Raw genomic sequence first — 22,892 nt, forward strand, 5'->3', positions numbered from 1 at the left:
GTGAAGGTTGCTTTTCATATCCTCCTCTATTCCTAAACACCAATACCACCTCCTCCTTCAAAAGTTTGTAGTTATGGCTCACGCCTGTAATCCCAGCACTTCGGGAGGCCAAGGCAGGCAGATCACAAGGTCAAGAGATGGAGACCATCCTGGTCAACATGGCAAAACCTTGTCTCTACGAAAAATACAAAAAAATTAGCTGGGCGTGATGGTGCGCACCTGGAGTCCCAGCTACTAGGGAGGCTGACTGCTTGAACCTTGGAGGTGGAGGTTGCCACTGGATTCCAGCCTGGCAACAGAGCGAGACTCAAAACAAAACAACAACAAACAAACAAACAACAGTTTGTAGTTTAGGCCAGGTGTTGTGGTTCATGCCTATAATACTAGCACTTTGGTAGGCCAAGGTGGGAGGATTGCTTGAATCCAGGAGTTCAAGACCAGCCTGGGCAACATAGTAAAAACACATCTCTATAAAAAGAAAAAAATTTACATTTAAATAATAAATAAATAAATAAATAAATAAAGTTTGTAGTTTAGTGCATTTTCTCTCCACTCTGTCAGTCAGGGTGGAGTGCAGTGGTATGACCATGGCTCACTGCAGCCTTGACCTCCTTGGCTAGGTTCAGGTAATCCTCCCACCTCAGCCTCTCCAATAGCTGGGACTATAGGCACACACCACCATACCTGGCTAATTTTTGTATTTTTTGTGGAGACAGGGTTTCGCCATATTGCCCAGGACGGTCTTGAACTCCTGGGCTCAAGCGATCCACCTGCCTCAGCCTGCCAAAGTGCTGGGTTTACGGGAGTGAGCCTCTGCGCCTTGCCCATGCATTCTCTCAAGACCTTTCCTAGGCTACTCTCCTCTGCTGCAATCTATACATGTGCCAGCTTAAGCAGATGTTGAAGAGGGGGAAGCAAAATGACAATCATTTAAAAAAATTCTTATTGTGTACCCTCCCACTTCAAAGTTTGGCCTAATTGTAAATGAACAATTTAGGACTAGAAAAAAGTGGGTTTGTTTTGTATCAGTGGCATGTACTCCTGTTAACAATACAAAAGCAACCAAATATAGCACAAGCAATTCTCAAGATATGAACATCGAACTTATGGGAATGGTGATAAACTACCAGAATTTTGGCATTTTTAGGGCACATCTTGGATGACAGAACAATACTTACTCCTATAGTAACCGCTCTACCTTTCTTCCTCACCTCCACCAGGAGGGTGCACCACTGTTAACTGAAAACCACTGGCCAGGCGCAGTGCCTCGTGTATAATCCCAGCACTTTGGGAAGTGGAGGCGGGTGGATCACTTGAGGTCAGGAGTTCAAGACCAGCCTGGCCAACATGGTGAAACCCCATCTCTACTAAAATACAAAAATTAGCTGGGCGTGGTGGCACACACCTGTAATCCCAGCTACTCGGGAGGCTGAGGCAGGAGAATTGCTTGAACCTGGGAGGCGGAGGTTGCAGTGAGGCGAGATCGTGCCACTGTACTCCAGCCTGGGTGACAGAGCGAGACTCTGTCTCAAAAAAAAAGAAAACCATTGCTAGCCTCTCACCCATCACACAATGCACGTCTATGGGGAGCCTGGCGCTAAACCATTTGGAGATGACCTGCTTCTGGGTCAGGGTTTCGGACACAGCAGAGAGCTCCCTCGCTGCGATCTATTGAAAGTCAGCCCCTCAACACAAGGGTTTGTTAAAAAAAAAAGAAAGAAAGAAAGAAAGAAAATCATTGCTATGAGTCAGGGTTTTTATTAATAGTAGAATTTCCTGGGTCCAACTGTACTGCTCACTAATCACCTACTAATAGCAACCTTGAATGCCCTTACTATGCAAAGAATGAAGATGGTGACTGGAGCCAGGGAGATGTTTATCCTTCCTGGCCTAGGAGGACACTTCAAGGGGTCCAATGGAGTTAAAAGATTGCTTAAGTGGGTACCTTGTTTCTCAGGGATGGGTCTGCCCCTGCTTCTAGGAGCAGCGCAACTGTTTTAATGTTCCCGCTGAGCACTGCTGCATGGAGCGCTGATGTCCCGTTCTAAGAGAAAATGACAGTGTGTGTCAGGAGTGAGCTCACAGCCATTGGCATTCAGCATGTCTTTCATCATAAACCATCTGGGTGATAAGACTGTAACCTCATACCCTTAAGCTTCCTTATCTTGCCTTGTACTTTTCAAAGTCACGTCAGCCCCTAGTATAGTGTCCTTGGATACACAACTGATGGTCAGTACAAATATTGCTAATGTTCTGTTACACGTGAACTAAGGAATCGGGCCGAGGGGGCACATGACTTCATGGTCACTCAGTCTGTTTTACACACTTTGGAACTTGTTGCCAAAGAAACAACAACGCCGTGCCCAACATTTTTGTTCTTCAAGGACAATACATACAGTCTTTGTAGTTTTGCTGAGCCACTTCCAGCAAGGCTAGAGGAACAACTGTTTAGCCAACGAGCTGACCTGTCAGCCCAGCTACAGATACTCTGAGCACTCAGGTGGGCAGGACTGTGACTGTGGAGCTACAGGGCTTAAGAGGAAGAGTATGTGGGGTGAGGCAATGCCCCAGAACTTTGAGTTGGAGCATTTTTGAGCACAGAAGGGCCTCACAGATGAGCTGTTAATGTTTTATGACATTTATTGCAAATATTTATCAAAATAAGAAACCAGCTAAATGCAGCATGTAGCTGGACCAGGGAGAGGAGGGGAGGAGACTATAACAAAACTAATAACAGTGGGCAGCCATAGGACATGGTTCTAGAGGGTACATATGTCTATAAACAGTACCTAAATGCAAACTTAGTTTCCTAATTAATTACTCATAATAGAAACCACTCTGATTTTGTAAAAAAGTAAAATCTCATACCCAGAGAAAAATTCCAGCAAAGCATTTTTCTATGGTTGCTTTTAAATACCTATGATAATTCACTACTCTTGTAACAATGTACTTGTCTAAATTTTAGCCAATCTATCAGCTTCACCTGTGTGCAACATGGGTCAGAATTTTTTTTTTTTTTTTTTTTTGGAGACAGGGTCTCACTCTGTCTCCCAGGCTGGAGTGCAATGGCGCAATCTCAGCTTCCTGCAACCTCCGTCTCCAGGGCTCAAACGATTCTCGTGCCTCAGCCTCCTGAGTAGCTGGGACTACAAGTGCGTAACAGCCGCCCTGCTAATTTTTGTATTTTTTGTAGAGACAGGGTTTCGCCATGTTGCCTGGGCTGGTCTCCGACTCCTGAGCTCAGGTGTTCTGCCTGCCTTGGCCTCCCAAAGTGCTGGGATTACAGGTGTGAGCCACCATGCCTGACCAGGAGTTTTTAAAAAGCCAAAGAAGAGCTATTTGAAACAAGACTAGATTTTGCAAAGTTCAAGCTTTCTAAAGCTTGTTCCTTTTATTCATAGAATTCACTTTCATAGATGGTTTATTCTTACTTTACAAGGTTTTTTTTTTGAGATAGAGTCTCGCTTTGTTACCCATGCTGGAGTGCAGTGGCGTGATTGCAACTCACTGCAAGCTCCGCCTCCCAGGTTCATGGCATTCTCCTGCCTCAGCCTCCCAAGTAACTGGGACTACAGGTGCCCGCCACCACCCCTGGCTAATTTTTTGTATTTTTAGTAGAGACGGGGTTTCACTGTGTTAGCCAGGATGGTCTCGATCTCCTAACCTTGTGGTCCACCCACCTCGGCCTCCTAAAGTGCTGGGATTACAGGCACGAGCTACCGCGCCCAGCTAATTTTTGTGTTTTTGTAGAGACGGGGGTGTCACCATGTTGGCCAGGCTGTTCTTGAACTCCTGACCTCAGGTGATCTACCCGCCTTGGCCTCCCAAAGTGCTGGGATTACAAGCGTGAGCCACCACGCCCGACCTTTACAAACAATTTTAACAAGTGCAGCTTTCTGGCTTCTGCTTTTTTTTTTTTTTTTTTCTAGTGATGGAGTTTCACTCTTGCCACCTGGGCTGGAGTGCAGCAGCACGATCTCGGCTCACTGCAACCTCTGCCTTCCGGGTTCAAGCAATTCTCCTGCCTCAAACTCCTGAGTAGCTGGGATTACAGGTGCACACCACCACTCCTGGGTTATTTTTGTATTTTCAGTAGAGACGAGGTTTCACCACATTGGCCAGCTGGTCTTGAACTCCTGACCCCAGGTGATTCACCCCCCCTCGGCCTCCCAAAGAGCTAGGATTACAGGTGTGAGCCACCATACCAGATCAGGAGTTTTTTAAAAGCCAAAAAAGAGCTGTTTGAAACAAGACTAGATTTTGCAAAGTCCAAGGTTTCTAAAGCTTGTTCCTTTTGGTCATAGAATTCATTTTCATAGACGGTTTATTCTTACTTGACAAACAATTTTAACAAGCGCAGCTTTCTAGCTTCTAAAGCTCATGGCAGGCCAGGTGCAGTGGCTCACACCTGTAATCCCAGCACTTTAGGAGGCTGAGCCAGGACGATGAGAGAATCACTTGAGCCCAGGAGTTCAAAGGTCAAGACCAGCCTGGGCAATATCGTGAGACCCTGTCTCCAAAAAAAAAAAAAAAAAAAAAAAGCTCGTGGCAGATGAAGTAGCGCTTGAGCCCATTAGCATAGGGGAGAGAGGCCAACACACTGACAACAGCAGTTCTGTATTAACTGTCAGCAAGAGTGGAATCTAAAAATATAAAGAGCAGACACAAAATATCCAAAAAGCGTCTGGGGTCATTCAAGGGCAAGCAGGTTTTATATACATTGAGAGACCCTGAAAGGACAGCCCCAAAGTTAAGCCACTGTGTCAATTTAGGACAGATTTGGTGTCCTGTATTTAATAAAACAGGAGCATTATATCTCAGGGGTCAGCAAACCACAGCCTGCAAATCAAATCCTGCAAGCTGAGAACTGTTTCTACTTTTACAAATTTTTGCAGAGGCAGGGTTTCACTCTGTTGCCCTGGCAGAAGTGCAATGATACAATCATAGCTCACAGTAACCTTGAACTCCTGGGCTCAAGCAATCCTCCTGCCTCAGCTGGGACTACAGCCACACACCTCTGCATCCATCTAATTTTTAAATGTGTTGTAGAGATAGGGTCTCACTATATTGTCCAGGCTGGTCTCTAACTCCTGGCCTCAAGCAGTCCTCCTGCCTCAGCCTCCCAAAGTGCTGGATTATAGGGATAAATCACTGCGCCCAGCCTGTTTTTACATTTTTAAATGATTTTAAAAAGAAGAAAAAATATTTCATAATACGTGAAAACATGAAATTCCATAAATACAATGTTCAAAAATAAATAAAGTTTTATAGGAATTAAGTTTTTTTTTTGAGACAGGGTCTCCTCTGTCCCCTAGGCTGGAGTGCAGTGGCTCGATCACAGCTTCATTTCCCAGGCTCAAGCCATCCTCCCACCTCAGCCTCCCAAGTAGCTGCGACTATAGGTGCATGCCATCATGACCAGTTAATTTTAAAAACTTTTTTTGTGGAGAGGGAGTCTAGCTATGTTGCCAAGGCTGGTTTGGAACTCTTGGATTCAAGCAATGCACCCGCCTCAGCCTTCCAAAGTGCTGGGATTACAGGTATGAGCCACCGCACTGGGCCTTTTTGTTGTATTTTCTATGGTTACTTTTGGATTACCACAGCAGAGCTGGGGCAGTTGGGAGAGATTTGTATGGCCTGCAAAGCCTAAAATATTTGCTATCTGGTGACAGTAATATTTACTAACATTTCAGTAAATATTACTAGACATAAATATTTACTCTATAGTATATACAGTATATATTTATATTATATAGTATATACTATATATTATATAGTATGTATTTACAGTATATAGTATATATTGTATAGTACATACTATATATAATAAATATATGCCATATACTAATATGACTCCTGGCTGAGGCAGGAGGATTGCTTAAGACCAGGAGTTTGAGACCAGCCTGGATAATATAGTGAGACCCTATCTCTACAACACATTTAAAAATTAGATGGGTGCAGTGGTGTGTGGCTGTAGTCCCAGCTGAGGCGGAAGGATTACTTGAGGCAGGAATTCAAGGTTACTGTGAGCTATGATTGCATCATTGTACTCAAGCTTGGGCAACAGAGTGAAACCCTATCTCTGAAAAAATTTAAATTTATACTATATATATACTATATATAGTGTATAGTAAATACATTCTGTAGTATATATTTGCTATAGTAATATTTATATATTAATATAGCTTTACTGTAGTAAATATATTAGTAATTAGTAATATTTATTACCATTTACTATTTAGTAATATTTGCTAAAATATTAGTAAGCATTACTATTAATATAATAAATAACATAATAATAAAATTAATATAACCAATAATATAATTAATATAATATTAGTAAATAGAAATACTAATTAAACCTTTATAGAAAGTTTGCTGACTCCTTATATATACTATAGGTTATAAATATTTTAATCAAAAATGATCAAAATTTAGGCCAGGTGGGATGGCTCACGCCAGTAATCCCAGCACTTTGGGAGGCTGAGGCAAGCGGATCACTTGAGGTCAGGAGTTCGAGACCAGCCTGGTCAATATGGTGAAACTCCATCTCTACTAAAAATACAGAAAGCTGGGTGTGGTGGTGGCACGCCTGCAATCCCAGCTACTTGGGAGGCTGCAGCAGGAGAAGCACTTGAACCTGGGAGGCAGAGGTTTCAGTACGCTGAGATCGCACCATTGCACTCCAGTCTGGGCTACAAAGGGAGACTCCATCTCAAAAAGCAAAACAAAACAAAACAAAAAGATCAAAACTTAAAAAAAAAGGGTTTTGGCTCTGCTTTTTAGGGGACCCACGTCTCCAAACTGACATATTTTCTGAGGCTTCCAGGTGCTTGAGGCTTATTTTATTTCACTTAAGGGAACAAAACAGAGTGGTTCTTCGCTCACGAAAATGAAGAGAACGAACCTAAGTGTCTGTTCTTCTTCCTTGATTTCACGAATCCTCCAAATGGTGTCAATATGGTATACTTTCCAATTTAGCTATTTCATTACTACTGTCGATTTTTATTTCTGGAAAACAAGGTAGTGACAGACTGTGGTCCACACTTTCTACCACCTCCCCACTTCTACCAGTGCCCCTGGGATCTCCAGCATCAAGAAGCTGCAGGTGTGTTCTTTCAAGAATCCAACTAACCAGGCACCCAAGTTTAACACAGTCCCCAAGTGAGGACTTACTTTCCAACCTCTCTCTTACAGATTAGTAAAATTTCTCTTTAGGTCTTACCTTCAAAATACCAAGAGTGGGTGAGAATTTAAGCAACTCTTCTATGACATCATTATACCCTTTGTTGGCTGCTTTCAGTAATGCCGTTGTGCCGTCCTTAACACAAAGAGGAAAATAAAAGTTGATTATTAACATATGTCTGTGTTGCTTAAGAGCTGTCAGCTGGGAACTGGAAAGTACCATTGTCAGAAATGAATGAAATGTGTAAATTAAGCACAGATCAGCAATGTCTCTTAATCTAGGAGCATTTTAGAGAATATTAAGCATTTAATTCTGCATGCAAGAGTATCAGATAAACAGTGACTTAGATTATGTTAGAACTCTGCCATTTGGGAATTCATATTCCTATAGTTCCTGAGAACACTGGGCAGGGACAAGGGGAATTTCAAGAGCATATTTTTAGGCCATGGATGGATCAAAGAGGCATTCTCTGCTGTTCATAACTTAGCAGAAATGGTTAACTGTCTTTAATAATTTAGATCACTGTTGAGCTGTATTTACTGTTTCTAAAAAAATTTATACAACCTTGCCCTAGTCTGCTCTAGGTATCTGCCTGTGTGTGGGCAGTAGGGGTTAGGGGCATGGGTGATAGATTAAAATCTGCTAAAAGGCCAGGTCCAGTGGCTCACGTCTGTAATTCTGGCACTTTGGAAAGCCAAGGCAGGAGGGTCATTTGAAACCCCATCTCTACCAAAAATACAATAGCCGGGTGTGGTGGCCCAGTGCCTGTAATCCCAGCTACTCGAGAGGCTGAGGCAGGAGAATCACTTGGACCCAGAGGCGGAAGTTACAGTGAGTTGAGATAGTGCCACTGCACTCCAGCCTGGGTGACAGAGTGAGACTCTGTCTCAGAAAAAAATAAAATCTGCTAAAAAAGAATGAAAAGCCAAATTCAAAAATTAATATTTAGCTTCTGTTATTATTTTCTGGCTCAAGAACACAGTTTCCAAATTCCTTTTTGTCCCGTTTTCACATATCAATCGCTGTGTTTGGAGGATTTAGTTCACAATTCTCCTGTAGCCAAGAAACTACTTCGGCCTGCCATTAGGGTTTATCTGTAATCAGAAAGAAGGAAGATGGAATTGGGGGGCGGGGGGGTTCTTTTCTGGCTTCAGAGATTGTGGGAAGAAGAAGCGTGGGAGAGAGGGCAGTGAAATGGCGGCGAAAGCGTCTGCTGATTTCCCTTTTATGGAGCTTAGACTTGGAGAGGGGAAGGTGGGTTATGTAAGCAAGGGTTATACAAAGGCCACAGCAAAACACAAAAAGCAAACAGCATAGGTGGTCAGGCTCTCTTCAAGCCTTCCTTGTGGGGAAAAGGGCCTGCTGTGGGGCACACAAAGGCAGTATGAGGTGACACCAGCAGAGGCCAGTGGAGACCGCGGGCCGACAGGGGACGGGGTGTAGGGGCGTCTGCAGCCCCAAAGAGCAGGGGCGAGAGGCAGGGCCTGCAGGAGGCGCAGCACCAGCCAGGGGATCCCCCTACCCCAGCCCCCAGGACAGCCGGGAGGCCCGGTCTCTACCACCCCCAGGCCTGAGGCTAAGATTCCACCCTGTCTAGTGCGTCCCAAGGTCATCTCGGGTGGAGCAGGAGAGAGACCGAGCAGCACCGAATCGGACCTTGACTTTGTTTTCCTGCTCAAGAGCAGGTGGAGGTTGGGAGGAAGCCCTTGTGGGCTGCAGACTCAGTCAAGACCCGTTTTCTCCGCACAGGCGCGCTGGGAGGCTTCGCTCTGTGGCCGCGCGACCCGGGCACTCACGTTCCGCGCAGCGTCGCGGTCGGCTCCGCGCAGCAGCATCACCCGCACCACCTCGCTGTGGCCCATCTGGGACGCGATCCACAGGGGCGCTGTCCCGTCCTGCGGGAAGAGGAGGCGGCGGCCGCCGTGAGTGGGGCGCCCGGCCCCACCCGCTCACAGAATGTCTTTAACTCCAGGGGTCTGAAAGCGAAAAGGCACTCCCTGACCGCAGATCATACTCTCCAGCTGATCCACACCGCCCAGGAGGCACTAAGAAAAGAGGGGGTGTGTGTAGACCACGCACGCAGACGGCACATGGCTGAGCCTGTGCTACTTGAATAATTGCCAGTATTGAAATTTTGGCTTATAAAATCATCCATTTTGTGGCTGGATCTTTTACCAAAAAGTGTGGTACAGCCTTCATGGAAGGATGCATGGGAATCTTGCTTTGAAGGCTTGGGGGAGCAGTTGAGCTGTATACATACACCACAGCAGAACCAAATTCCACAAACCCAGAGAGAAGCCAGTCTATTCCTCCAGACTGTCCATTTCTTTGCTTTCCCAGTGGCTCACACCTTAATGTTCACACAATACACACCCTTCATTCCCCTAGAAAAGCAGGCAGTTTCCTTTGAGGTGGGGTCTGCGGGTCAGAGAACTCAAGTCATTTCTCCTCTTCTAGTCTGGTGTCCAGAACCCTGCACAGCCACTTCATTTCTTAGGGGGCTTAATTTTATGTGGAATGTGTTGTTGTGTCTTCTAGGAAGCACATAAACTAGTTACGGCAGAACAGCATTTTGGGGAATATTTCCTCCGCTTATATCTGGGAGTATTTCCCCAATACTGCTTTCTCTGTGCACACTAGGCCATGAAGTGGAGATATATTGCTCCAGAGGAGAAAAAAGTAAAACGTGCAAGGGATGGAGAAGGATTTGACAGTAGGGTGGTTCCCACCAGACGGGATGGAAACTGGGAAAGCCTTCCAATGTGTGAAGGAGCTAGAGAGGGAGGGGGAAGGCGGAGGTCAGATGAGAGTGTCCACGTTTTCCTCCCCCTCTGCGTTGAATCTCGGGTGTGTTGTGGGGGAGTGGTAACCCAGGGGTGGTAGAAACATCAGGTCAGTTATGGGGAATTCCAGATGGGAAAGGATTTTCTCTTCTTGTGAGAAACCGGGAAAGTTACAAGCCCTTTAGAGAAGTTCTGCTCTCTGCTGGTGCCCGGGAGATAGGAGAGAAATGGCCATGAGAGTTTCAGAGTCAATGGTCCCCCAGTCCCCATGGCCCACATGGGCCTAGCACCTAGGCATCCAGGAGTCCTGTCTGCCTGTGGGAAATCAGAAGCGATAGAGAAACAGTGGGCTGGAGTGAGCCTGGGGTTGGGAAGATAAGGCCATAGCGCCCTGACTTCCTGAGTAGAGGCAATGGCCAGGCCAGCAGACAATGGCGAGACCAGCTGCATCCCTGGGGTGTACCAGTGCAGGATGCTTGTGGACCAGCACAAGGGCGACGCATGAGTCTCCCCATGCTCATCTCAATGCCAGGATGACAGTCTCACTCTTAGGTCCCTTCGGAGAGAAGGGCAGGAGGGAGCAGGATCCAGAATTGGCTAAAGGTAACCTCTGATGTAATTATGGTAATGTGCCCCAAGAGACTGTTTTAGCCGGATAAGACTGAATTGCTCATCGGGGGAAGGGGGGCTGATGAGCAAAATGATTCAGTTATAGAATATAAAGTTACATTTTCTGCTGCAATGTGTAATTTCAATCTTAGCCTACTAGCAGAAGTAGGTACAAGATTGTTGCCCATTGCTGAACCGGGAAAGGAGGGAGGATGAAGACATCTGAGCTGGGTGGGAGAAGCTGGTGACTTGGTAGCCCAGGAGGATCTGGGGGTGCTGAAGAGCAGTCACAGGATGTTGGGACCTGTCTTGGGAAAGACAGTGGCAGAGGTGCTGAAACAAAGGATAGAGGGAAGCGGAAGACACTTTAACCTACTTCATAATTGTTCCAGGGTCCTCTTGGTGGAAATATTCTTCAACCTAAATATTATCATGAGCTATTTGTACTTTAATTTGTACTTTAGTTTAAAAGCACTTCCATATTCTTTATTTGATTTTCCCAATTCAGGATTTAATTAATCAATCATTCAAGAAACCAGTAACGATAATTATTATTCGAGACAGGACTCTGTTACCTAGACTGGAGTACAGTGATATGATCAAGGCTCACTGTAGTCTCAACATCCTGGGCTCAAATGATCCTCCTGTCTCAGCCTTCCTAGTAGCTGAGACTACAGGTGTGCACCACCATGCCCAGCTATGTTTTTTTTTTTTCTTTTTCCCTTTTTGTAGAGATGGGACCTTGTTTTGTTGCCTAGGTTGTTCTTGAACTCTTGGCCTCCAGCGATCTTTCCACCAAAGTGCTGAGATTAGAGGTATGAGCCCAGCCTTCTAAGTCTCAAGCAGAGTGCTAAAAATAAGTCCTGGAGAAGAGACATGGAGGTTTCCATATGACTGCAGTGCCATCATAAAGTATGGACAAAAATGCACAAAATGAAACAGGAGGGAGGGCTGCTGCATGGGGAATGTGGGCTCAGTGTCCTGGATAGAGTGCTATCTGAGCTGGGTCTTGAAGAAGGACCAGGATTTTGCTAGGTGGGAGAGCGGGGAAGGGTCGTTTGAGGAAGAAGGAAAAGCAGCTACAGTCACGGTGGCTTGGACAGGCATGGCTCCTTCACGCAGGGTGGGAAATCCAGCTGCTCTAGCCAGAGCGGGGTGGGTGGGACCCTGGGAGGCAGGAGGGGATTGTGGGTCCAAGCCAGTGCTAATAATAATGTGCTTCTCCCTCCGTGCCTGCTCTGGGCCTGTTTTGTTCTTTGTCGCTCTCTCCACCAGAGGGCGGGCAGGGAGAGGCAGCCAGCAAAAAATGGCAGGCAGCTGTCTATTTGATGTGCTTTTCAATGGCTTGGTCATTATTAGTAAACTTGTATTAACAACTGAAACCAATATATGGGAAAGTGCTAAGAGGTGCTATATCGTGAAAAATTTATCTATCTATCTATCTATCTATCTATCTATCTATCTATCTATCATCAATCAATCATGCAGTCTTGCTCTCTTGCCCAGGCTGGAGTGCAGTAGTGCCATCTCAGATCACTGCAACCTCTGCCACCCAGATTCAAGAGATCCTCCTGCCTCAGCCTCCCGAGAGGCTGAGACTACAGGCATGCACCAACACACCCAGCTAATTTTTGTATTTTAAGTAGATATGGGGTTTCACCATGTTGGCCAGGCTGGTCTCAAACTCCTGACCTCAAGTGATCCATCCGCCTTGGTCTCCCACAGTGCTGGGATTACAGGCATAAGCCACCGTGCCTGGCCAAAAAATTATTATGATCAATTTAGAATATCAATGATAACACTCATCAAATATGTCATCTTAATTGTAATAGTCATGGGAGGTGGAAAAAGCAATCAGTTCTTCCTGGCTAGAAGACCTTAGGCAAATCACTCTCAGTCTGAGTGTCCTCTAATGAAAAATTATTAGCTTCACAGAGCTAAGTGAGAAAACATATAGAAAGGTGGTGAGCACGAGCACTGGCTCACAGATGCTCAGGAAATGTTAACTGCATCTGAGTAGTATTTATCATGAGAAACAATAAGCCCCTTAATTTGTACTTTTGTTCACAAAATACTTCCATATGCTTTTTAATTTGATTCTTCCATAGACCCTGTGAGATAACTGACTGTGAGCCGGTAGGAATGACTGGTAAAATGAGATTTGGGGGCCGCCTGTGTATTTCATTACTGGTAATTACATCTCCAAATCTGATTTTGGAACCCAGGGAGTTGCATGTGAGTTACAGTATTATTGTCAAATGAGATTATTTATCAGCTGATTATTTAGTTTATGAACTAGGAGAGGTTTTCCTCTTTTGTATACCTTAATTTCTGTTTTCTCTTATTTTTTCCTTCTGGTATAATGGTTAGAGCCTTCATTTTCATCATGAAAACGATGGGGTGCAGTGGCTCACACCTGTAATCCCAGCACTTTGTGGGGCCAAGGAGGGAGGATGGCTTGAGCCCAGGAGTTCGAGACCAGCCTCAGCAACACAGTGAGGCCCCATCTCTATAAAAAAAGAACAATGATTTTTTAATGTTTTTCTAATTAAAGATATAAAAATAATTTTGAAAATGATGAAAAGTAAGTCAATTTAGCTCCTTTTTGTAGGGCTTTGCAATGTATCAAAATGTGACAAAACATTTAAAAATATTCAAATAGGTTTTTGAATACTTCCATATACTTTGATATTTTTAATACTTTGATATTAAATCAAATAAATCATTGTGAAGTTATAACCTCTACAGCACTTTTTTTAAAGAGGTAATGGTCAGGCATAGTGGTTCACACCTGTAATCCCAGCACTTTGGGAGGCTGAGGTGGGTGAATCGCTTGAGGCCTGGAGTTTGAGACTAGCCTGGCCAACATGGCAAAATCCCATCTCTACTAAAAATATAGAAGCTAGCCGGGTGTGGTGGCACACGCCTGTAGTTCCAGCAACTCAGGATTCTGAGGCAGGAGAATCGCTTGAGCCTGGGAGGTGGAGGTTGCAGTGAGCCAAGATCATGCCTCTGCACTCCAGCCTGGGCGACAAAGCGAGACTCCATCAAAAAAAAAAAAAGTAATAGAACATTTACCTTGAAGAAGGATGAGATTCATAGGGTTATGATAGTTGTCTTTTACTATTTGTGTGTATATCAAGTAGAAAAGGATTTAGACCAATTTTTCAGACCAAGTGATAGAAAGAAGACAGATGGGTAAAAGCTACATGGAGACTTGGGGTCAATGTATAAAAGTTTAATGAGGGTTGGCTAAGACCAAAGAAACTGAGCAGATAGGAGTGAGTCCCCCATGCCTAGAGGTGTTCAACAGTAGCTGATTATCATAGAAAGGATTCGAGTACCGATGGATGGATAAATAGAGTGAGTTTTGTAGTTTCCTCCAACTGTGTTATTCCCTCATTTGATTCGAGATCGTTTTTACAGCCAGATCACAGCATGAGATGGAGTATATGACATGACCTGTATTAGAGACTAACCTTGGATGGTCTTATTTAGGCTTGGATGGTCTTATTTAGGCTCCTGAGAGTATCTGTGAAAAAGAACTAAAACCATCCTCCTCTGTGGGAATAAGTATCTGAAGCGGCACTAGCTCTTTGCTCCCCCGATTTCGTCTTCACACTCGGGTTACTTCTACCTATGGGGTTAGGCCAGTCAGAAAGTCTTGGGGACCAATTCTATTCTAAGCTGGCAGTCCAAGAGCTGTGAGGAACCTTGCCTGTGGCAGAGGGAGTTCAATACTGAGATAATTTTCTTACCCACCCTACCCTGACCTGGACCCTATTTCTTATGATTATCCCTTGCATCGTGTGCCTGGCCCAGCAAATGGGTCTGTAAGAGATGTTACCAGATGCTGCATTGCCCATGGTCTGACTCTATCCTCCCCAGTCAAGGGTGATGGGATTGAGGACAGGCAGGCCAGCCAGTCACTGTGGCCTGGTGCACAAAGATGAGCTGTGACAATGACATGGCTATCCCCAGAGTTTGGCAGTCTGATCCATAAACCTGGGGACCACATACAAGTAAGCAGACGAAACTGGTAAAAAAAAGAAAGGAGTGGGGAGAGAAAGACATATGAAGGGACTTTGAGATGACAGAGAACACATGGCTCACTAGAGAAAGTACAGCCTTGATTTCTGATGGGTTTTCTGTTCCAATGAGGCCTCGTTGGAATAGAAATGATAATAACACCAATACCTAACATTGCACTGGGTGTGTATCAGACACTGCATTAAGAGTTTTGCAGGGATTATTTCATTTAATTCTTGCAGTAGTCCTAACAATACTGAATACTGAATAAATTCAGGGAGATTAGGCAACTTGCTAAGGTCACACAGTTAATAAGCAAAATGGGAACTGTGTTTCATTTTAAGATATCTATATCCCCATAATTTCCAAGCTGCTCTCCACCCAAAAAATCTGGGTCTGCTCCCTAGCTGCCTCTTACAGTCTTCCTGGGCCTGATGTCCTGCTTATGAGTCTGGGCCCTATATCTGGAGCCTTCTTCTAACTCTCAGGGCACTGATCACTAAATGCTGCAGGCTTCCAGACCTTCTTGGTGCTCTGCACCAGCCATGGGGATCTTCTGGCAGTCAACACACTTTTTCTGAGTGTGTACCATGTGCAAAGGGCACAAGACAGAGTCCCTGCCCTTGACAAGCAGCAGGACCTTCCTATGGCTGTCTGCTCTCATTTCCAAACCCTCAGGATTCTATGTCAATCTTTTGACTTCTTCTCCCACTGCCATTGATGGGTTCACCCCTCCAAGCTTCTGACGTGGGAGAACATTTACTTTCTGGCCCCAGCTACTCTGTGTACAAGTCAAGGCTTCTGTTAGGAGAAGGCACTTTATCAGACGGCTTTTCCTCCAGACTTCAGAGAAATACTGTTTAGCACATGAAAAAGACTAGACAGAGATGAGTTATGACTGACTAACCTCAGCTCTGGGTTAACAGGATCAGACCTTTGCATTCTATAAAAGTATTGTTTTAATAAGGTGGGTAAGTTGAGTTGGGAAAATATATGTCAAGGCATTTGTTTAATAGAAAAATAGAAATAGCCACCTCAGCTAGTGATTAAAAAGGTTTGACTCATATTAACTCAACTTGGTGAGGATACATGGAAAGAAATGAAAATGACTCTTTGGAGTGAAATCTATATTTCAATGATCTCTGTGACTCTTGACCTTTTGGCTTAGGACAATATGGAAGGAAAATATTTTTTAAAGGTTCAAATCAAGAACATAGTCTTCCTTATTGTCTGGCTATGACTAGCTTTGGGATTATGATTCCTCATCCCAAAGTACTAAAAAGGTCTTCATTTAGTTCTCAGTGATAGAGTTACAAAGAAAAGTCATTCCCACTACAGTTCAGATTCCCTGAAGCTCATATCAAATGTCAGCTGAGTAATTTCAATGTAACTTTGTCAACATCCTGTTACAGGATACCTAAATAAAATGGTAGGGCTTCATAGAATGGCAGTGCAACAATTACAAATCAGATTTAGCCAAAAGTATTAGGAAATTAAACCATGCAGGTATCCTTGTCCTCATTTTGTAAATTCAAGGATTTTCCAATAATGACTCAATGTGTCAGCTGAGATTTCAGAATAAAATGTTGCTTTCCAAATGCTCTACCTATAGTATATTTTACCATGTGCAGGCCATTTTAATAGAAACTTTTAATTAGACTTTTTTTTTTAAACCTCCTTATAACTTGTGACAAAGTCAGCCAGGACTGGTATCACTTTTATCATATGCATGGCACTGTTTTCTTGGAACAGAATAAATATGCAGAGTTTACACTTTCAGAGAAGACGGAACTTGAGCTAGTCTGACCTGGATAGATAACAACCTCTAATTATAAGCTCACAGTAGGTAATACAAATTATTATGATTTGAGGGCACAAAGAGGTATACTCTATAAAAAGGAAAAATTCCATTGCCTTTTTTTCCCCAAAGCAATTCTTATTTTATAAGACACCCTTTTCCTGAATAACAATTCTTTCAGGGCTGAACTCAAAATAATTCAAAACAATTGCATTAGATGCAGTCTTTAGAAGGTGTAGCACTTGCTCCTTGACCAGAGGGAGGATCCCTGCACGCAAAGACTAGGTCATCCACTTTGACCAGGTTATCCTAACTCTTGAGGAAGAAAAAACAGCTGTGGTGTGTTGTGGCTACTGCTGCAATGTTGGTTTACTCTTTAACTTCTTGGCTTCAACATCGCTGCATGACTCATTTTAGATTTAAGTGGGCAGGACTCATGCAACATTTGAAATATAATCTCTTGTATCGGCTTGGTTTTTTACAAACAGTACTTTAGGCATATAAAGAATAAAATTCAAAGTGCCAGAAATTATTTTGGAAGGATGTACTAATAGAGAGACTTGATAATCTTGATAACCTCACATTCTAAATTCACAGTGGTATCTTCAATAATGGCCCCAAAATCAAACTTATGCAATCTAAAAATAACCAATTCCTCTTACTAATGTTAGTAAAATGAAGCCTCTGATTTAGAATCAATCAACAATAACAAAATAAGAAGGACCAATATGAAAATATTAAACTCCAATCCTCAAAAGTCAACTCTAGCCGGTACAAAAGTAAAACTTTTTTTGAAACTGCTTCCTTTCCCAGGAGTATTCCTGGGGCCACCTAAGAAAAACTTTACAATTCTAAAAATACAACTTTACATTGATAGCACTGTCTGGCACATGATAAGTACTCAAGAAATATTGATTGCGTGTTGAATAAAACAATTATTTAAAATGTGGGCATTTGAAGAGATCATCAGGCTCATCCTGCTCAGTCTCCTAATTTTCAGTGATGAAAGTCAGGCCCAGAGAGGTTGATTCACTTGTTCAAAGCCACACAGCTCAAATTATTGGCAGAGATGGATCGAGAACTCGGGATTCCTGACCTCAAAACCACTTCGCCTTCCTAACCTCAAACCACTCTGCCCAAAGGCTCTTTCTTTTTCTCAGGCTCCTTATGTGCTTGGGCTTCTAAAGACTGAAGAAACCTGTGTCCAAGAGCTCAGACCAACCTTAAAGTCCTCATAGCTATTCATTATGTGAACACAGAGAGGCATTCCTGTATCAGGTCATATTACAGCGGAGATGTGCCTGGGTACAAAATCAGCTTGACTTTTCCCTAGGAAACTACCTTCATAGTAATGTTTCCTTAATTTGAAATGTTTTGTTAAAAATAAATTAACCTGGGGCCAGGCATGGTGGCTCACACCGGTAACCCCAGCACTCTGGGAGCCCAAGGGGTGCGGATCACTTGAGGCCAGGAGTTCGAGACCAGCCTGGGAAACATGGCTGTCTACCAAAATGTATCTCTACTAAAAATACAAAAATAAGCTGGGCGTGGTGGTGCGCACCTATAATCCTAGCTATTTGGGAGGCTGAGGCACAAGAATCGCTTGAACCCAGGAGGCGAAGGTTGCAATGGGTCAAGATCGTGCCACCACACTCCATCCTGGACGACAGAGCAAGACTCTGTCTCAAAAAAAAAAAAAAAGTTAATCTGGACAAAAATAGTACCTACACAAGAGAAGCTAATTATAATACTGTACATTTGGAAGGTTCTTCACTGTTTATAAAGTGCTGCCTGTATAATCCTGCATTTCTGTTCTTTTTTAAAATTATTACTCTTTTTTTTTTGAGACAGAGTCTTGTTCTATTGCCAAGACTGGAATGCAGTGCTGTGATCTCAGCTCATTGCAACCTCTGCCTCCCAGGTTCAAGTGATTCTCCTGCCTCATCCTCCCAAGTAATTGGGATTACAGGTATGTGCCACCACGCCTGGCTAATTTTTGCATTTTTAGTAGAGACAGGGTTTCATCATGTCGGCCAGGCTGGCTTGAAACTCCTGGCCTCAAGTGATCCTCCTGCCTCGGCCTCCCAGAGTGCTGGGATTATAGGCATGAGCCACAGCTCCCAGCCTACACTTATGTTCTTTTAATATCAGTTAATTGACTCGCTAGATGTTAGCTTGCTGTTGGGAAATGAAGTCTCAACAGTGTAATAATTGTGAGAGATGAAGGTGCAGAACCTCCTAATGATTCCAATGGCATGGGCTCCTCTTTGGCTTGGTGGAAGAACTGGTGGGCAGGTAGCAAGGCAGCATTACCAGCAGGGGCCAGGCTACCTGACCCACATCTGTTTACCTATGTCCCAGGCCAGCCTGCACTCATTAGATCAGTGCAGCCATAATTTGTTTGCACAGGAGGTGGCAGAGTGTGTACTTGACCTCAGACATCAAACACTTAAGTTTTGAAAGTACTGAACTGTGATGTCAGGTTGGTTTCATAGGCTTTCAGGTCAGCCCAGAGCATAGAACAGGAGATACCCTACTCAAAGATTCACTTTTCATCACAGAAGCAGAAAGGTTTAAAGGATGTCTTGAGCTTACTGGTTATCTCAGATATGTGCTGCCAGGGGACACCCAGCCCTCCCTGCCCCATGCTCCATATGCTTGGGCAAATGTCAACAGTGGACATTACCTGCCTTGGCTGGTTGACTTTTGCTCCTGAAGCCAGCAGTAATCGAATAACATCCAAGTAACCACCTTGGGCAGCTAGGAAGAGGGCAGTGGCTCCATCCTGAGAGAGAACAAATTAAAAGCATTAAAAACATTATCACACTTATTTTAAAAGAAATTAGGGTGGGCGCTGTGGCTCATGCCTGTAATCCCAGCACTTTGGGAGGCCGAGGTAGGTGAATCCAGGAGATGGAGACCAGCCTGGCCAACATGGTGAAATCCCATCTCTGCTAAAAACACAAAAATTAGGCTGGGCACGGCAGCTCACGTCTATAATCCTAGCACTTTGGGAGGCCGAGGCAGGTGGATTATCTGATGTCAGGAGTTCGAGACCAGCCTGGCCAACAGGGAGAAACCCCATCTCTACTAAAAATACAAAAAATTAGCCGGGCATGGTGGCGGGCACCTATAATCCCAGCTACTCTGAAGGCTGAGGCAGGAGAATCGCTTGAACCCGGAGGCACAGGTTGTAGTGAGCTGAGATCGCACCACTTCACTCCAGCCTGGACCAAAGAGCAAAACTCCTCCTCAAAAAACAAAAAATCAAAAACCAAATAAAAATACAAAAATTAGCCAGGTGTAGTGCTGCACACCTGTAATCCAAGATACTCGGGAGGCTGAGGCAGAAGAATCTCTTGAACCCAGGAGGTGGAGGTTACAGTGAGCCAAGATTGTGTCACTGCATTCCAGCCTGGGGAACAGAGTGAGACTCTGTCTCAAAATAAATAAAATAAAATAAATTAGATTTAAAATATACACATTTAATATAAGTTTCCATCTCCATCTCTTTGTAGGTTTCCACCTTTTTGTCAATGAAGAGCCAAATGATAGATATACAAATCCCCCAAACCTCATTTTTTAAAAATTTCTTCTTAATGTATTTTTGAATTTCTACAAAAAAATTGTTTTAATTAGCTGGGCAAGGTGGCATGTGCTTATAGTCCCAGCTACTTGGGGGCACTGAGGCAGGAGGATCACTTGAGCCTGGGAAGTTGAAGTTACAGTAAGCCATGTTTGTGCCATTGCACTCCAAGCCTAGGGAACAAAGTGAGACCCTGTCTCAAAAAAAAAAAAAAAAAAGGAAAAAGAATTGAGAGTAAAAGGTGTCCTTCTAATTAGATCTTTCCTACCCTTTTCTCTTTCTTGTCCCCTTATCCTTGTTCCCCAACATGAGAGTTCTGCAAGAATTAAGATACAATATGCAGCTGGGTACGGTGGCATGCACCTGTGGTCCCAACTACTCAAAAGGCTGAGGCAGGGGGACTGCTTGAGCCCAGGAGTTCAAGACCAGCCCTGGAAACATAGCAAGACCTTCTCTCTCTCTCTGTCTCTCTTTTTTTTCTGAGACAGGGTCTCCCTTTGTCACCCAGACCTGGAGTGTAGTGGTGCGACCACAGCTCAATGCAGCATCAACCTCCTCAGCTCAAGTGATCCTTCTACCTCAGCCTCCTGAGTTGTTGGGACTACAGGCGTGCATCGCCACATCCAGTTAATTTTTTTAAAAAAATTCTAGTAGAGACAGGGTCTTGTTCTGTTGCCCAGGCTGATCTCGAACTCTTGGGCTCAAGCAATCCTCCTGCCTCAAAGCACTAGGATTACAGGCATGAGCCACCACCCCCAGATGCCCTGTCTCTAAAACAAAACAAGACAAAAGAAAACAAAACAAAACACAAAAGAACTCCGGAAGATGTTTTCAGTGAAACTGCCCTAGAAACCATCTCCACAAAGTGTTTCTCTGCCAGCCCAACAGACACCAACACCTATAAACACAAAAAAGCACTCCTGCATAAAGCCCAGAGCAAGTGTCCCTTTTCCAGTGCTCTTTAGTTTTCTTCTTAACTGAGTATCTGTGCCTTCTGGGCATTTCTGTTTTCTTGGACATATATCACTGGTGCTTTCGGCAGATGTGCGGAGCAGCTGAGAGCATGCATTTTCCCTGGATGCTCCCTTCAGCCTGATAACATTCACAGCACAAGGTGAGCTTCATTGTTTTCAGACCACAGTGGAAAACCAGTGCACACCCTAGAGGAAACACCTAGAACCCAGCTAATTACCACACCTCCCGTTGAGAACACTAACCTCAAGCAAAAATATAAGACATATTCTCCTGCAAGTCCAGCCACGTGTGTCACGTGGAGGGTCCTGGATTTCCAGTGGGTGTCAGCTGAGCTGCCAAACTGCCCTCCAGGCAATCATTAAGAAATTAATCAGCCTGTACAGATTTTCAAGCAGATGTTTTATATGGGGATAAAATTTTCAGAAAGTCTGCTGAAAACTCAGGAATTTTCTTTTTCTTTTTTTGTTTTTTTAGTTTTTTTTTTTTTTTTAACTCTCAGGAATTTTCCAAGATGAACTACCCATGCATTGAATTTTTCACTATGCATTCCAAGTTTCAGTTCTGCAAAACATTTAGATTGTTTGGGTAAAGGTAAAAGTCTTAACATAAAATGGAAGTTATAATGCATGAAATTTCTTGAGTCACCTTAAAACAGAGAAGAAATTACTATGGAAAGGGGCTTTTCTTTTCCAAACACTTTGGCTTTTCCTATTCAATGTGTGTGTGTGTGTATATATATATATATATACTACACATTCTCACATATACTTTACCTATATACAGCCAAAGACATATCTAACCTTTGGACCTGTGCTTCTTAGAATTGGCTACGTGTGAGAAATACCTGTTGCCCAAGCTGTGCCTTCAGAGACTCCAGTTTTGTTGGTCTGGGGTGGGCCTCAAAATTGGTATTTTTTTAAACCTCCCCAGATAATTCTAATGGGCAGCCAGAGTTGAGAATTGCTTCTTTAGATCATTATCAAGTAATTCAACCATTCTACTGGTAATGTTGCAGGCTCAAAGAGTGTTACAGATTTTGAAGTGCAGAGGGTGAGGCTAGCTGCTATGAATTTCAAAGAGGCCTGTGATTCGTCAGTGTTAACCATGTCAACTCTGGAAAGGGTGTTCAAATGGAAAAGTTCACACCTACACAGCTCATTACACATCTATGAAAGTACAGGCCGGGCGCGGTGGCTCAAGCCTGTAATCCCAGCGCTTTGGGAGGCCGAGACGGGCGGATCACGAGGTCAGAAGATCGAGACCATCCTGGCTAACATGGTGAAACCCTGTCTCTACTAAAAAATACAAAAAACTAGCTGGGTGAGGTGGCGGGCGCCTGTAGTCCCAGCTACTCAGGAGGCTGAGGCAGGAGAATGGCGTAAACCCGGGAGGCGGAGCTTGCAGTGAGCTGAGATCCGGCCACTGCACTCCAGCCCGGGCGACAGAGCGAGACTCCGTCTCAAAAAAAAAAAAAAAAAAAAGAAAGTACAGTGCCCCAGGCATAAGGGTTAAATGCCTGGCTGTAGGACAGCCTAAAATACAGTTCCTAGATCACTGGAAGTAGGAGTTTTTCCACGTTTCACCACGAGACTGTCAAGTCTATTTGTCTCCCTATATTCTGGTTTTTCCTACAAAACTGGAGTAATGTTTGCCATAAATCCTATGGCATTATAGTAACAATCAATTGAAAGGCCCTTGGGTGATGTACTAATTGACAGTTAGCTGCAAACAGACCCGCACTAGCAGTGGGTGCCTTTCACAGGTCAATGGCATGCATATCTTTCACAGAGGTCTTCATCCATCCAACCTCACTTTTCTTCCAAATACCTTAGATTTCTCCCCTTTGTGCCCTTCCTCACAAATACTACAACAGTCTATTCTTTATATCCAATGAGCACATTTAGAAAAATTTTGTATATTTTGGTT

At 43.9% G+C, this 22,892-nt stretch overlaps 1 protein-coding gene across 4 annotated transcripts in view; it reads right to left on the minus strand.

Moving 5' to 3' along the window:
* The window catches only part of ANKRD29 (ankyrin repeat domain 29), a 76,986-nt gene that overhangs the window by 22,835 nt on the left and 31,259 nt on the right, over positions 1-22,892 (minus strand). For 3 of the 4 annotated variants that reach the window (XM_030926029.1, XM_030926028.1, XM_030926031.1), the window contains 4 exons: positions 19,092-19,190; positions 8,983-9,081; positions 7,226-7,321; positions 1,946-2,044 (listed from right to left, as the gene is read on the minus strand). In XM_030926029.1, the coding sequence (XP_030781889.1) occupies positions 1,946-2,044; positions 7,226-7,321; positions 8,983-9,081; positions 19,092-19,190 (393 nt within the window). The remainder of the gene's footprint in view (positions 1-1,945; positions 2,045-7,225; positions 7,322-8,982; positions 9,082-19,091; positions 19,191-22,892) is intronic. The other variant, XM_030926030.1, reaches the window with a different exon arrangement.

The sequence above is a fragment of the Rhinopithecus roxellana genome, chromosome 21 (assembly GCF_007565055.1).
Source record: "Rhinopithecus roxellana isolate Shanxi Qingling chromosome 21, ASM756505v1, whole genome shotgun sequence".
Taxonomy (NCBI): domain Eukaryota; kingdom Metazoa; phylum Chordata; class Mammalia; order Primates; family Cercopithecidae; genus Rhinopithecus; species Rhinopithecus roxellana.